At 45.0% G+C, this 15,502-nt stretch overlaps 1 protein-coding gene across 2 annotated transcripts in view; it reads right to left on the bottom strand.

Annotated features, from left to right (window-relative positions):
• Nucleotides 1–15,502, bottom strand: part of itpr2 (inositol 1,4,5-trisphosphate receptor, type 2) — a 251,473-nt gene that overhangs the window by 26,433 nt on the left and 209,538 nt on the right. The window contains exons 47-52 of one of the 2 annotated variants that reach the window (XM_069908885.1): nucleotides 11,551–11,743; nucleotides 10,632–10,757; nucleotides 5,467–5,642; nucleotides 3,582–3,746; nucleotides 624–822; nucleotides 138–224 (exon numbers count right to left, since the gene is read on the bottom strand). In XM_069908885.1, the coding sequence (XP_069764986.1) occupies nucleotides 138–224; nucleotides 624–822; nucleotides 3,582–3,746; nucleotides 5,467–5,642; nucleotides 10,632–10,757; nucleotides 11,551–11,743 (946 nt within the window). The remainder of the gene's footprint in view (nucleotides 1–137; nucleotides 225–623; nucleotides 823–3,581; nucleotides 3,747–5,466; nucleotides 5,643–10,631; nucleotides 10,758–11,550; nucleotides 11,744–15,502) is intronic. The other variant, XM_069908886.1, reaches the window with a different exon arrangement.

Raw genomic sequence — 15,502 nt, forward strand, 5'->3', positions numbered from 1 at the left:
ACATGATGTCTCTGGAGGGGGGGGGGGTGCTGCCTTCTCTTTCTCACCTTGACAAGGGGCACTGACTGACTAGAGAGCGCATTTTTGTGTGGATGACGGGAAACAGACTTGAATCTCGTGGCTGTGTGCTCACTAACCTGTAGGCGCAGCAAATAAAAGGGAACAATTCTCCCGACATGCCTGTTCCTTACTGTTCGACAGTGAGCTGTACCCGCTTCCTGGGGCTGGACAAAATAGAGACAAACATAGCGTTAGACTGCAATTTATATTTTTCACTAGTTTAAAAGTGCCCTCCTCATTCACTTGCGGGTGGGGGTGCAGTCTTTAACACAGAAAAGTATTTAGCTGTACAAAGGGTGGCATGGTTGGCGTAGTGGTAAAGTGCCATGCCTTTACAGCGCCAGCGATTAGGACCAGGGTTCAAATCCCACACTGTCTGTAAGGAGTTTGTACGTTCTCCCCGCGTCTGCATGAGTTTTCCCCAGGGGCTCCAGTTTCCTCTTTTAAAACATACCAGGGGTGTGGGTTAATTGGGTGTAAATTGGACTTATGGGCCAAAATGACCTGCTACTGTGCTGTGTGTCTCACTTAAACTTAAAACCATGGAAGTGAAACAATGTCACCTGATAAAGAAGTCTTGTTCTGCTCCAGTTTGTCCACCTCCATGATAAAATCGTCTTGCAGGAAAAGGAACCCCACGATGGAGAAGAGGTAGACAAGGATGAGGGCCAGTGCGGCAGTCAGGAGGATGGAGCGACCATTCCGCGTGACACTTTTTATTACATTAAGCAGCGTTTCTTGTCTGTGGATCAAATCAAACAGCTGGGAAAAAGAGGGGGAAAAAAAAGCAGTCGTTCAATCAATTATAATACAGAAAGCACATGTGAAAATAATCAAAACTAAATAGTTTTATAAATCCACAACTGAACTCTAAATAAGAGTCAAATTTCCAGATTGATTCAAAACCATAAGACACAGGAGCCGAAGTATATCAGAAAGATTAGACCCAGGAAGAATTGTGGGACCACTCATCAAATAAGTAAGAGCCTTAAGTGAGTCCCTGATTTGAGTTTGTTGTTAAGGAGTCTGGTGGTGGAGGGGGAGCAGCTGTTCCTGAACCTGGTGGGTGCGAATCTTGTGGCGCCGACACCTCTTTCCTGATGGCAGTAGCGAGAACAGAGCGTACGCTGGGTGGTGAGGGTCTTTGATGATTGCTGCTGCCACCTCCGACGGCAGCATTCCCTGTAGATGTACTCAAGAGTGGGGAGGGCTTTGCCTGTGATTTCCTGGGCTGAGTCCACTACCTATTGGAGGGCTTTACACTCAGGGGTATTGGTGTCCCCATACCAGATGGTGATGCAGATGATTAGCACATTTTCCACCACACCATATGTGTGAATTTGCCAGAGTTTCTGGTGTCATACCAAACCTCCACAGACCCTTGAGGAAGTAGATGCCATTCATGTGTTGGGTCCAGGAAATATTCTCCGAGATAGTGACTCCCAAGACTTAAATTTGCTCACCTCCACCTCTGATTCCCTGATGATTACTGCATTGTATACCTTAATGATGTCAACAATCAGCTCCTTGCTTTTGGTGATGTTGAGTGGAAGGTTATTGTTAGTGCGCCATTCCGCCAAGTTTTCAATCCCCCTCCAGCATTTTGACTCATCACCCCTTTTTATACAACCCATTACCATGGTATCGTTGGTAACCTTACCAGACTTCAAATATGTATATATATATATACACATCTCCATATTTTCTATTTATACAGATGCTGTTCAATGCCAATTACATTTCCCATTTAGATGCAAACAAATCCAGCAAACCTCAGGTTTCCATTGGCAAGGCTATCTGCATCTTAAGGCAGATCTGAATATACAGGATTGAGAAAAGATCTGATTGAGGTGTTAAATACATTTACATAATTTAATGAAGTACATAAGGAGAATTCATTTGCAACAAGCGATCGAATGCAGAACAAGGAGCCAATGCAAATGCAATGCAAATCACCATGTTTTGTCAGGTAAGGGCTTCGTATGAATTGAATTGTTGTCATGAGGTACCGAGTCAAAAGCTTTGTTTGGCCAGACAAGTTAACTCCTACAGCATGCGGTGCAAAAATAATCTAATATATATTTGTGTTTGTTTGTCTGTTGTTCATGTGAATCAAGATGGAGGCCTCTAGAAATGTTCAAAGAGGTTCAGTAGGAGTAACATTTGATGCTGAATGTCATGACCACATTGAATTTAACCTTTAAGGTCATATGAAGTTCAAAAGAGTTTTTTTGACCAGCTTGCACTGACTTGCATTATTGTTTATTATACGAGTATTTACTAACACTGACTTGTATTACTTTTTATTATAATTGTGGTAACATTTGATGCTGAATGTCATGACAACATTGAATGTAGCCTTTAAGATCATATGAAGTTCAAAAGTTCAAAAAAAATGTAAATGGAACTATCTCAGAATGTCAACTTAGTCGGCAAGGATGAGTTGGGCTAAAGGGCCTGCTCTGCTGTACAACTCTTAGAACCAAGCCAACTGCTGAATATTAAACAGCCTCATCTTGACCAATGCTGCAGGAGTAGTTTAGTTTCCTCTACAAGGAAGTTACATGGTGAAACTACAGAGTCCAGCACAGGGGTGGCCAACCTCTTACATTCCAAGCATCAAAGTAAACGGCGACAAGGAGGTTTTGCGAGAGTTGGCCTTGGTGGCCGCCAGGTTGTATTTGGCTTTGTCCTTTTAATGTTGAGAGTGAACGGGAGGATGAAGTGGAGAAGAGAGAGGTGTGTGTTCGCTGTATTTGAGGGGGGGGGTTGATGTTGACAGGGGGGGAGGGAAATCGGACTCTGTCTAGGTGAATTGGGCCTCATCTACGCTAATCGTGCCTCCTTTAATGTGCCACATTTAATCATCAAATGTGCCATTTTTGAAATAGGTTGGGTATCCCTGGTCTAGACTCCGTGAGGGAGAAGGGCCTCTGGGTTTGTGGCAATCATCAAGCACCACGTAGCGGTTAGCGCAACGCCTTTGCAGCACCAGCGATCGGGACTGGACCGGGGTTCAGGTCCTGTGTTGTATGTAGGAGCTTGTACATTCTCCCCATGTCTTTGTGGGCTCCGGTTTCCTCCCACCATTCAAACATGCCAGGGGCATGGGCTAATGGGGTGTACATTGGGTGGTGCGGACACGTGGGCTGAAATGGCCTGTTACCTTGCTGTATGTCTAAATTTAAAATTTAAATCAGCCCATTATATTCTCCACACATTCCCATCAACTCCCCAAGGATTGACCCCTCATCTAAACTGCACCCCCGGGGGTGGATCACAGCGGCCAATTGTCCTACCAACAGGTGCACTCCTGAGGTGTGGGTGCCCTGAAGAAACCCATGCCATCGCTGGGAAGAACATGCCAACTCCACGCAGACAATAGTAGTGGACCCGGGCCCCAGGAGCTGTGAGGCAGCGGCCCTGTCTGCTGCACCACCATGTGCATCCCATTCGGAGCCACCTGCACCCACCCCCTGCCCGCGTTTTCCTTCTCCTAATGAGGTCAAGTCACCACTTACCAGGAAACTGTAAAAGAACTCATGGACAAAGAGGCCAAATGTGCAGACAACGACGTAGAGCACGTGGTACAAAAACTCCACGTCCATGACCACTGCCTTATAGCCACGGGTGAACGTTCCTCGATTCCCAAGAAAACTGACTAGGAACACCACCTTATTGCACAGCTAAAAGAAAGAAGAGAATCCAATTTCAGTCAGCGCAAGGAAATAATCCGCCCAAGCAGGTCACCGAGAGCAGTCTGCTGGAGGGGTTCCGCGGGTTGAGCAGCGTCCACGGGAGAGGAAGAATGGCCATAAGGCGTGCAACAGAACCAGGCCTTTTGGGCCATCAAGCCTGCTCTACCATTCAAATGACAGCTGAGGTATTTTTCCCTCTCAACTCCATTCTCCCCATAACCTTTGATGCTTTGGAAATGTTGCTGCTGGTGCCCCGGCAGAGGAAGGTCTCAGTCAGACTGATAACTGACATGGTTGGTACTGGGAAGGCAAAATTCAATTAAAGTGGATAAGTCACCTGGTACAGATGAAATGCACCCTTGGCTTCTGAGGGAAAGTTAATAGCAGAGACTCCGGCCATAAGTTTTCAAACATATCTAAATTCAGGTGCGTTTTCCAAGAACTGGAACATTATTGCTGTTACATTCTGGTTCAGAGAGGCTATGGGGATCCAACGAATCGATCAGTTTGACTTTGGTGGTGGGGAGTATTCTCGAAACCATAATTAACACTAGAATTTGTAAATGAGGATTAATGAGAGAAAGCTATGAGTTTGTGAAAGGCAAGCCCTTATGAATCAACTTATTCGACATCTTTAATGAAGTAACAGAGAGGATGATGCAATTGAAGTGGTATCAAGAGAAATGGTAATAAAGTGCATATGTGTCATCAAGATTGAAGGGGCTGGAATTGGCTCAGAATGGATGGATAGAAATTGGTTCAGTAACTAGAACCAGAGAGCGGAGGTAACAGGTTGGGCGTTGAATATCCAGTGAAGTTCCATGGGGAAGGCAGTGCTGGGGCCGTGGCTTTTCTTAAAATATTTTATTGACTTGGACCTGACACAATCTCTGCATTTGTAGAAGGTGTAACCGCGGTGACATGGTGAACTGCAAGGAGGCCAGGCTTGAACTGCAAAGAGATGCAGCCCAGATTGTGGGCGGGGGTGTGGTTGAAAGAAAAGCTTTATAATGTTGTGGGAGAGGAAGGAGGGGGTGTGACTGGTTGCACTGTATTTCCTGTGAGCTGGTAGGGATTGATGGGGAGGGAGGATTTTTCTATGTAGTAACTATTCTGTGAACTACACTTAGGTATTACTTTCATTGACCTTGGTCTTCAGAGAGAGAGATATGTGTGTGTGTGTGTGTGTGTGTGTGTGTGTGTGTGTGTGTGTGTGTGTGTGTGTGTGTGTGTGTGTGTGTGTGTGTGTGTGTGTGTGTGTGTGTGTCTGTGTGTGTGTGTGTGTGTGTGTGTGTGTGTGTATACATAAACAAATGTGTACATATAATATACATTCATATAAATAATCTTAAATATTTTATATATGCAAAATTTGTTTGGGTGGCACGGTTGGCGTAGCGGTTAGCGCAGCGCCTTTACAGCACCAGTGATCGGGATCTGGATTCGAAACCCGCGCTGTCTGTAAGGAGTTGGTACATTCTCCCCATGTCTGCATGAGTTTTCCCCGGGGTTCCGGTTTCCTCCCACTGTTCAAAATGTACCGGGGGTGGGGGGGTGTAGGATAATTGGGTGTAAATTGGGCGGTATGGGCTTGTGGGCCAAAACGGCCTGTTACTGTACTGAATGTCTAAAATTTAAAAAAAAAACATTTAAATTTACACACACACACAAAGTGTCAATATTTTTGGGACAATGGATTGTCACTTACATTGAGAGCACCCAGGAGGATCAATGTTGGTCTTAACCCGATGGTGTATATAGAGCGAAACATTACAGACACAGTAAATAGTCTTATTCCATGAGGTTTGGGTATGAGAATAAGCAAAACAGTGCAAACTATAACCACGATCCAGAGCAGCAGTGAAAACAGGGGTGAGATTGTACCTGGAACGAAGGAGAAAACAATATGGTCACTGGGATATTGGACCTCTGTCCCACTGAGGCATACAGGGAATGATGCGCAGTGTCTTAGGGAATAGCAATGTGGGTCGGCTTTGAAAGCAACATGTATCATAGATTTTAATGATCATTCTACATAACTTAATGAAGCACTTGCTCGCCCATTTCACGCATCGACCCGTATCTCCCTAACATCCACCATTATTTTATACAAAGCTCACCGTGTCTCCCATGCCCCCAGAATCTTCAAATTTGGAAAATGTGCCCTGTCCACCCAAGCCCTTTTGTTTTGTTAGTGCATTTTAAGAGAAGCTGTGATCTGGGAGATTCAGCCCCACATCTCCCTTCAGTCTGGGAAAAGCACCATCAGAGAGCTCCCATTGGTCTTCAAGAGCAGCCTTTGTGTAAATGAAAGGGGGTCTACAGGGAAGTTGTCCGAGTTGCACTACTCCACGATTAACTTCATGAAAATGGTGTCATAAGAACATAGGAAATAGAAGGAGGCAGTGGCCATCTGGCCCGTTGAGCCTATTCTGGCCTTCAATATGGTTATGATAAGTCAGCTCCTCTGACCCGGCCATTCCACATAGCCCTTAATTTCCCGACTGGGCAAAAATATAACTGTATCTAAATATATTTAGTGAGGCAGCCTCCACTGCTTCATCGGGCAGAGAATTCTGCAGATTTACCACTCTCTGGGAGAAGCAGTTCCTCCTCATCATCTCTGGCATAAATCTACTCTCTCGAATCTTGAGGTTACATCCCCCAGTTTTAATTTCACCTGCTAGTGGCAACTGCTTAACTTGCTTTTAACTGGAACGGACGCATTCTTCTCTTGCTGACCAGTGACATAACTGAAAGCCAGCCATGGCTCTCTCTTGTCTCGATGCTCTCAAGCGACATGCTCTAGAGTTGTAGAGAGATACAGCCCAGGAACAGGCAGTTGGGCTCTCCAAGCCCAGGAGAGCTCACAGTTTTCATAAAGCAACAGTAAATGAACTGTGCATCTAGCACAGTATCTTTTAATCAGATTTACCTCCATCATTACATTATTTACACTGATCTTACATAAATTCCATTAAATAAAAACTCCCCATATTACCCCTGCTAAGATTCTATCTCTCACCAACACATAAGGGGGGGGGGGGGAATTTCCAGCAACCAAGTAACCCACTGACCCGCACGTCTGTGTCACAGGGAGAAGGTGCAAACTTTACATGGACAGCGGCCAGGGTCAGGATCAAACCCAGGTCTCCAGTGCCGTGAGACAGTGGGTTTTCTGATTGTGCTACCTACACTCTCTGTCCAACCGTGCCACCATCAGAGTTGTGCGCTGTGAGGTTCTAACCTGCGTGCAGCACTGTCGGCGTACTCCACTGTTAGAGAAACAGTTTTGTGGACAAAAGGAGAAGCCCAACAGTGGCGTCACTAAGGTTGGTGTTACCACCACCAAGGACCAAATGTCCTGAGCATAGAATACACAGGTGTGTGTTCCTTGTATGTCCAGGACAGCGGCACAGAATGAGGGGAGGGGGGTGGTGCGGAGCCACTGAGCCGGGGGTGGTGGGGGTGCATGACAACTTGAGCGCAATAGAAGGTTCAAAAAGTAAATTAGCATCGAGTTTTAGCTTTGTAGGTAGATTGATACATGTCAGATGGGCTTACAAAAAATGTTTTTGTTGTTAATAACTAACCACAGGGATATTTTTATAAAAAAATAATAAATTTCTGCTGAAACGCTGCACAAAAATTTTATAGACAGTCATTTTGGTGTCACACCCCTCTGATGGTGTCACCCAGTGTGGTCCACACCCTCCCCACCAGTGACGACAGTGAGCCCCATCTAACCCTTCTAGCAGAAAGATAAAGACCATATATATGGCTTTATCGTAGGAGCTTTGTTTGCCTGGGGGATACTCCTTCCTCCAGAGGTTATCAGGTCATGATCACAGACTGGAGAAGGAATGGCGGTCTTGAAGGTCATATTTGAAAGACGTGTATTGTGTGCAAACTTAGCTCACCCATGACGGTTAAATTATGGCCCTTTCAGATTAAATAATTCTGCAGTGACATAAGGAAGTCTGCAGATGCTGGGGTCGAGTGCTCGAAACTCAGCAGGTCACACAGCATTCACAAGATGTAAAGGTTAACTATCGGATTGTACTTGACCCCAGCATCTGCATATTTTCTTCCTTAACTCCATGTGGTCGGAGCCAGGGCCATGGCTACCCTCTGCTTCCCATGAGTGCTTCATGACCTGCTGGGTTTCTCCAGCATGTTTGTGTACCATGCTAGACCCCAGTGTCTACAGATGTTCTTGCTTTGCCCCCAGTTTGCCTCCTTGGCACTGAAAATGGATAAGTACATGTGGCCTCTCATTTTTTTAAGCTTCAATTTAAATTGGAGTTTTGATAACGTTAAGATCTTAAGTTAAAACATTTGTTTTTTTTTCCCCACTGTTGCTCCCCTTTTATTTCACTTTTTGGCCCAAAACTTCATTCCTTCTTCATTTCTTTCTCCAAACCTAATTTCCAAAGAATAAATAGAATGATCTGTGCTGTTTGCGGCTGTTGTTCATCCTTCATAGTCGAAAATGACCATGACTTCAAAATCAAATGGGAGATTGGTGGCTGCTGAGGCCAATCCGGGCCCTGAAGGCTCACCCTTGGGTGCTGTCGTGGCAGTGGATGCTGCTCGGGCCTTGCACACAGCACGCTTTTGTTGCGCCTCGGTGATGCACCTGATTTCAGCTGCATGGGCTCTTGTGGTGATCTTGCTGCGCCAAGCTGGATGGTGGAGGGCAAGCGTCTCCCACGTGTTGATGCCGACACCCAGGCCTTTGAGGGACGCTTTGAGGCAGTCTTGGTAACATTTCTTCTGCCGTCCCCCCCCCCCCCAACAGATCACTTGCCCTGACACAGTTCTCCGCTGCTTAGGCAATCAGCTGTCTGGCATTCTGACCACATGTCCAGCCACTAGGCTTGGGCTTTCAGCATGAGGGTGTAGATGCTGCACAGCCCAGCACGTTCCAGGATTTCCGCGTCGGGGACTTTGTCCTGCCACCTGATGTGAAGCAGTCTGCGGAGATAGCTCAGGTGAAAGTGGTTGAGCTGTTTGGCATGTCTGCTGTAGACAGTCCAGGTCTTGCTGGCGTAAAGGAGGGTGGTAAGGACCACTGCACAGTAGACCTTCAGCTTGGTGTTAAGGCTGAGTCCTCTCCGCTCCCAGACGTTCTCATGGAGTCTCCCAAATGCGGCACTGGCTTTGGCAATCCTGTTGTTGACCTCAGCGTCTATGTTCACTGTGTGAGAGAGTATGCTGCCAGATAGGCGAAGTTGTTGACTGCCTGGAGGTTCTGGCCCTTCACTGTGATCCACTGCTCCTGGTATGGCTTTCCTGGGGCAGGCTGGTACATAACTTCGGTCTGTTTGCTGTTAATCAATCACTGAATATTTGTCAATAGCCAGATGTGAATGAGAATCCCTCAATACCTGCATCAGAGTGAGTGCAGGGACAACGTTACAACCTAATATCCCTAAATTGGGTCAGGGCAATATTCTGACCGAATTCTGCTCTATGTCTTCAGTGGGTATGTGGTGCCACAAGAGCAGGTGTTAGCATCGTGAGGCAGTGGTTGAAGATGGCAAGGTGTCAAATTTATTTCTGCAGCATCGGAGGCTGAGTGGAGTTCCGATGGAAGTTTATAAAATTATGAGAGGCATGATACGATAGACAGTCAGAATTTTGTTCGCAGACTAAAAATATCACATACTGGAGAACCTGAGTTGAAGGTGTGGGGGAGCACATTAAGGGAGATGTGTGGGACAAGTTTTTATTCAATAGACTCATGAACACACAGGGAATGGAGGGATAGGGATCGCGTGCAAGCAGTAGAGTTTTAGTTTAATTTGGATATCATGTTCAGCACAGACATATGGGCTAAAAGGCCTGTTCCAGTCCTTGACTGTTCTATGTGCTGAAAAGCCTGCAGCTGGAATCCTTTATAACATTGAACAAATGTTGGTCAGTCTTTGCTTTGCAGCTGGCTCTCCCTTTTCCTTGCCGGAAGGTTGGGGTTTCCAAAGTTCCAAAATCCAGTACACTTCTGAGGGACGCTACCCTCTGGGAAGGTTTTGTCACTTGGATAAGTTGTTTTCACTAAAGACTCTTGTGCAGAAGGACAGGGAGCACTGCCCATGTTCAGGTCAACATTTAGTTGCCTGCTTCACTGAGACACATTATCTGGTCAATGTACACAGCAGTCCATGGGACATTACTGTGTGGACATTAGCTGTCATTGTAGTGACCTGTGTGATTTCATGAAAGCTCCTTCTCAGTTGATTCTTCCTGTAAAGCCAGAGCATTTTGAAGTATAAAATCAAACACCTGTCACAGGCCACCATTTCGGGTGATCCTAGATAACGACCTATCAGTAAGCACCCACTAAAACAATTAATAGAGGTAAACAAGATTCCGGGGCAGTGCACTAACGAGCTAGAGAAACCCAGCAGGTCACACAGCATCTGTAAGAAGTAGGACAGTGGACGTTCTGGGCCTGATCCCTTCTTTAAGAATGATCTAAATCAGGCAAATAAAAAGATGTATGGTGGGGAGAGGGGGAGCATTGCAGACTAACAGGTGGATACAGGTGGGACAGTAGAAGGGATAGTAGAGGGGGAGCATCGCAGACTAACAGGTGGATACAGGTGGGACAGTAGAAGGGATAGTAGAGGGGGAGCATCGCAGACTAACAGGTGGATACAGGTGGGACAGTAGAAGGGATAGTGGAGGGGGAGCATCGCAGACTAACAGGTGGATACAGGTGGGACAGTAGAAGGGATAGTGGAGGGGGAGCATCGCAGACTAACAGGTGGATACAGGTGGGACAGTAGAAGGGATAGTGGAGGGGGAGCATCGCAGACTAACAGGTGGATACAGGTAGATTCAGGTGGGATAGTAGACAGTAGAACTTGCCTTCATCATCATCGTCTCCAAATGGATAGAAAAGTGCCACGGCCAAGTTGATAAATACTGCAAAATTGAATGAAATGTTTCCCCACAATGACATGTTTTTCGAGAACCAAAACAAGCCTGGATTGTCTGAAGAAAGATAGATCAAGATGGTTAAAACCCGTAGGGCGTTGTCCAGAAAAATCTTTGTCTGACAGGGCTGAGGCTGCAGTGACGCAGTTTCAACCACACTCCCCTGCATGGAGTTGCAGAAAGTGGTCCTTGCTGCTAAGTATGCTCTTCTCAATCCTCTCCCACCTACTTCATCTGTTCCTCCCTCCCTGTTGCACTTGTCTAGAATCCAAATAAACCTGTCTCTGGTGTTTACTCAATCACTCCCTTCAGTAGATCAGATCCAAAGACACTGGGCGATGTGAAGACTAGCTCTTTAGTGCTTCTGTTGTCCTCTATTTGCTGGTACCATCTTCAGGAATGGGGACACCTCTGAGTTTACACATCCTAAGGAGGTGAGGAGAGCAGGCCACTGGCCCCCATCTGGAGTACAATTGAGAGTCGTCCTGTCCGGCTGCATTGTTGTGTGCAGCAGTACACAAACTTTGCAGCTTGTCTTTAGCTGGAGGTGGGGGTGAATCAGTGGAATTTGTTGCCACAGATGGCAAGTCATTGGGTAGATTTAAAGCGGAGGTTGTTAAGTTCTTGATCAGTAAGGGTGTCAAATGCCACGGCAGAAGGCTGGAGAATGGGGTTGAGAAGGAAAAATACCTCCACCCTGATTGGAAAGGCAGATATTTGATGGGTCGAATGGCCTAATTCTACTCCTATGTCTTATGGTCTTATAGCTGTTCATGAAAATACCTGACGAGTCTTCCCAGAATTAAGTGTGGCCACAGCAAGTTAACAGAACTGAGATGGAAGTACTTACTTTTGATCTTCTTTTGCCAGATCATTTCATTGTAGAGGTCCTCGGCTTGCTGGAAGAAGTCATTCACTTTGCTACCTTGCTCATCCCTCTCGGTGCTGTTGAACACCTTCCATTTTGACTCACGAGTGAGGTAGGAGCAAATGCTCGGCACCGGGAAGACGATTTGCTCCATGCTTCGATCATGTCGCACAATCTGATGGCGGAAGGACAATCGAATGAAACTCTTCTGCAGGGTACACAATTCATTTAGAAAGAACATGGAACATTACAGTACATTACAGGCCCTTTCAGCCCATGATGAGCCAACCTACTTCACAACAATTCCAATCCTTCCCTTCCTCACACCCTTCATCCCCTATATTTCTCTTATATCCATTTGCCTATCTGAAGACCCTTTCACACTTGCCAGTGATCCCAGGAATTAACTGCCAATCGGCCTTTAAAGTGGCAAAATCAACTCCACGCCAGTGTCAGATGATGTCATTTCACGCCTGGCATGCATTGACACTCCACTATCCCTTCTACTGTCCCACCTGTATCCACCTGTTAGACTGCGGTGCTCCCCTTCTCCCCACCATACACCTTTTGAACATCTGCAGATGCCATCACTGTGATCAGGCAAGTGTGAAACGGGTAATGGCATCGTGGGATTGAAATTACCCAAGTTTTTGTGTGATTTCTGGAACATGAAGGAAGAAAAAGATTGAAATGAAGGTATAAACTTTGCTGTGGGAAAATCGCAGCAGGAGAGAGAGAGAGAGAGAGGAAATAAATAGCAGTAATGGGCAATTTTCAAAAGCGTGGGAAAATTGGTGGCGTACAATTTATAAAGACTGCAGGGAAAAAAAAGCAATGCGGCAGAGAAACCCGTGTTTCTCCGTGCTCCGTGCGTGCAGTTAGGCAACGCCCCTTTCCCTGCCGCACAAAATTCTGGGAGGGCAGGTCTGCCATCGCTTTTTCCCCACAGTATTTATAAATTGTACGTGATAGCACTACCAACTTTCCCACCCTGTTTAAAAATTGTCCGCTATTGCTATTTACTGCTGGCATTTTCCCACGGTCCCTTATAAAGGTTTCTATAGGTCAGCACAACAGCAACAAGGGCTGAAGGGCTCCTACTGAGCTGTACATAAAGCTGAATTATGTTATAATTAGGCTGATTAATTTTGTTCAAACATAAGATCATAATACATTGATCAGGATTTAGGGCAGGTCCACCATCACCTGTAGAAGGTAGAACAGTCCTAACCCTGGGGATGGCTCCTTGCAAGTTTGAAAACATTCAGTGTCCCAGTTAGGAGCGGTCAAGTGTGAAAAGCCAAACCTCTGTTCCTATGCAAGTGTGAAAGGAGTTTTGAGAGTCTTCTGAATGTCCCTATTGTACCAATCTCCATCACCATTCCCTGCAATGCATGCCAGGTACCCACCACCCTCTGTTGTAAAAGAAAACTTACCTCTTCCATTCACCTTCAACAGATGTCCTCTGGTATTTGCTGTTGTCACCCTGGGAAAATTTGCCGGCTGTCTCTGCTATCTAAGCCCTTCGTAATCTTACATACTTCTATTAAGTCACCTCTTATCCTTTGTTGCTCCAAAGAGAAAATCTCTAGTGCTGTCAACCTTGCAACTTAAAAAAAAATTGTAAGCTCCCCTGGCCTGGACTCTGTCTGAATTTAACTCCACACCAGTGTATCTCACCCTTTCATTTCAGGGCTTCGACAAGAAGGATCATCCAACCTAGCCTAGACGGACAGAGATGGCGTCACGGTTAGCATAGCAGTCCGCACAACTCCGCTTCGGATCCACCGTCTGTCTGTAAGGAATTTGTATGTTCTCCCTGTGACTGCGTAGGTTTCCTGTGGGTGCTCTGGTTTCCTCCCACGTTCCAAATAAGTACGGGATTGGTCACATTGGTATAATTGGGCAGTGTGGGCTGGAAAGGCCAGTATCTCGAAAATTAAAAACAGAGGCATTATTACATCTTCTTTCCTGTTCCAATGAACCATTAACAGCCCTAAATGAATAAGAGCCAGCTGGTTCCCTTCAAACTAACCCCAACAGGGCTGAGGCCCAATATCACAGCTAACCATTTCCATATTCCCCTGTCCTCTGCTATCAAAATCTCTCAATGAATAAACCATCTTGACGTTCACAAACAGGTGTTGCAGGTTTCCAAATCTTTTTTAGAAGAACTTCCACATTTCATGCCTCCAGTTCTTATGAGCAGGAGAGCAGTGCCAATTTGTTTAGGTGCCGGAGCTCACCAAAAGCGGCGACACGAGGTGCCTGGAGCAGCCCCACGAGGTGCTTGGAGCAGCCCCCTGAGGTGCCTGGAGCAGCCCCTTGAGGTACCGGAGTGGCACTCCTGTGAGCTCCTGGAGCACTGCACCCCTGTTTATGAGCATGGTCCCTAACCAGCAGGATGGGTTTCTTTCTCTGCTTTCAGTTCTCTTGAAAAATTCAACCATATTGCCCCAATTTGTGCAAACACTCCTGGTAATCGAAGCCTTTGAGTTTATGTATCATTTTGATGAAGCTATGCTCAGCTTCCTGACAAACCTATGCCACCCTTACCCTATGAGGGGCTTCAAGTATTCCAAATAGGTCCAACCAGGGGCTTTCCACAGAGCGAGCTTCATTCTACGTACCCACGCTCCTGTTCTTCACCTATAAAGCTCAGCATTCAGTTTGTCTAATTAATTTCTATTTTTTCCCAAATCTTATTTTTCATTTGCATCAATACAAACATTAACTCAATGAAGATAATATCTTAGAACAACATAATACAAAAGGATACCAAAAAATGTATCATTTTCTCCCCCACCCCTCCCTCCTACCCCACAAAGAAAAGAAAAAGAAAAAGAAAGAAAAGCACCTAAATCTATACATTTGCTATTATTACCATAGTTATTTTATTTTCTAACTATTAATTATTAACTGTTAACTGAGAGGAGTAGGTGACGTGGAGGATGTGGATGGACTTTTATTCACGAAATCCATATGCGGTTTCCAGATCTTATCAAAACTCTCGATCTGATTCCTTAGACTATAAGTAATTTTTTCTGATGGTCTACAGTTTTATATTTTAATGTTCCATCTATCTATTGATGCAAAATTCTCCATTTTTCACATTATCGCTGCACATTTCTTCGCTGCCGCTATTGCTATACTCAAAAATTTTGTTTGGTGTTTATCCAACTTCAATTATGTATCTGCTTCATATATATTACTAAGTACAAATATTCTCGGATTTTTTTGTATTTTTTAGCTTTATAATTTGTCCTAATAATATACTCAAATCCTTCCAAAATTCTTCCTCTTTTACACAGGACCAAATTGAAAGTTAAAAAAAAGTCCCTATTTCCTCATTACATCAAAAACACACTGGAATAATTGGAGTTAAGTTCAGTTAATTTATATGGTATAGTATAGTTGATGTAGAAAATTGTATTGAACCATTTGATATCTGGCATTAATCGTATTTGGAACACTCTCGACCATATTTCTTCTTGAATTTGTATATTTAAGTTTAATTAATTTCTGTAAATAATTTGGAAATATGGACTTTTCGGATAGAAATGAGAAGGAACTTCTCTTCCGGTGAACTGATTAACCTCATTAAAATGGATTTAAGACAGTTAGAATTTTGCATGCAGGGTAATTAAGGGTTATGGGAAAAGGCAGGTAGGTGGAGTTGAGTCCACGTTCTGATGAAGGGCTTTGGATTCTGTTTCTCCTCTGCCTGTCCCAGTTGAGTGTTTGCAGCATTTTATGTTCTTATGTTGGCAGATAAATAACAAATGGGCTGTTATTTATTCCACATTGATAACAATCCGTTTGATGTCTTAATTTAGAGATACAGCACGATAATATGGCCTTCCTTCCTATGAGCCCCTGCTGCCTGATTACACCCATGTGACCTATTAACTCGCAACTAGGGTGGCCAGACGTC

This window comes from Narcine bancroftii, chromosome 13 (assembly GCF_036971445.1).
Source record: "Narcine bancroftii isolate sNarBan1 chromosome 13, sNarBan1.hap1, whole genome shotgun sequence".
In the NCBI taxonomy this organism is placed as follows: Eukaryota; Metazoa; Chordata; class Chondrichthyes; order Torpediniformes; family Narcinidae; genus Narcine; species Narcine bancroftii.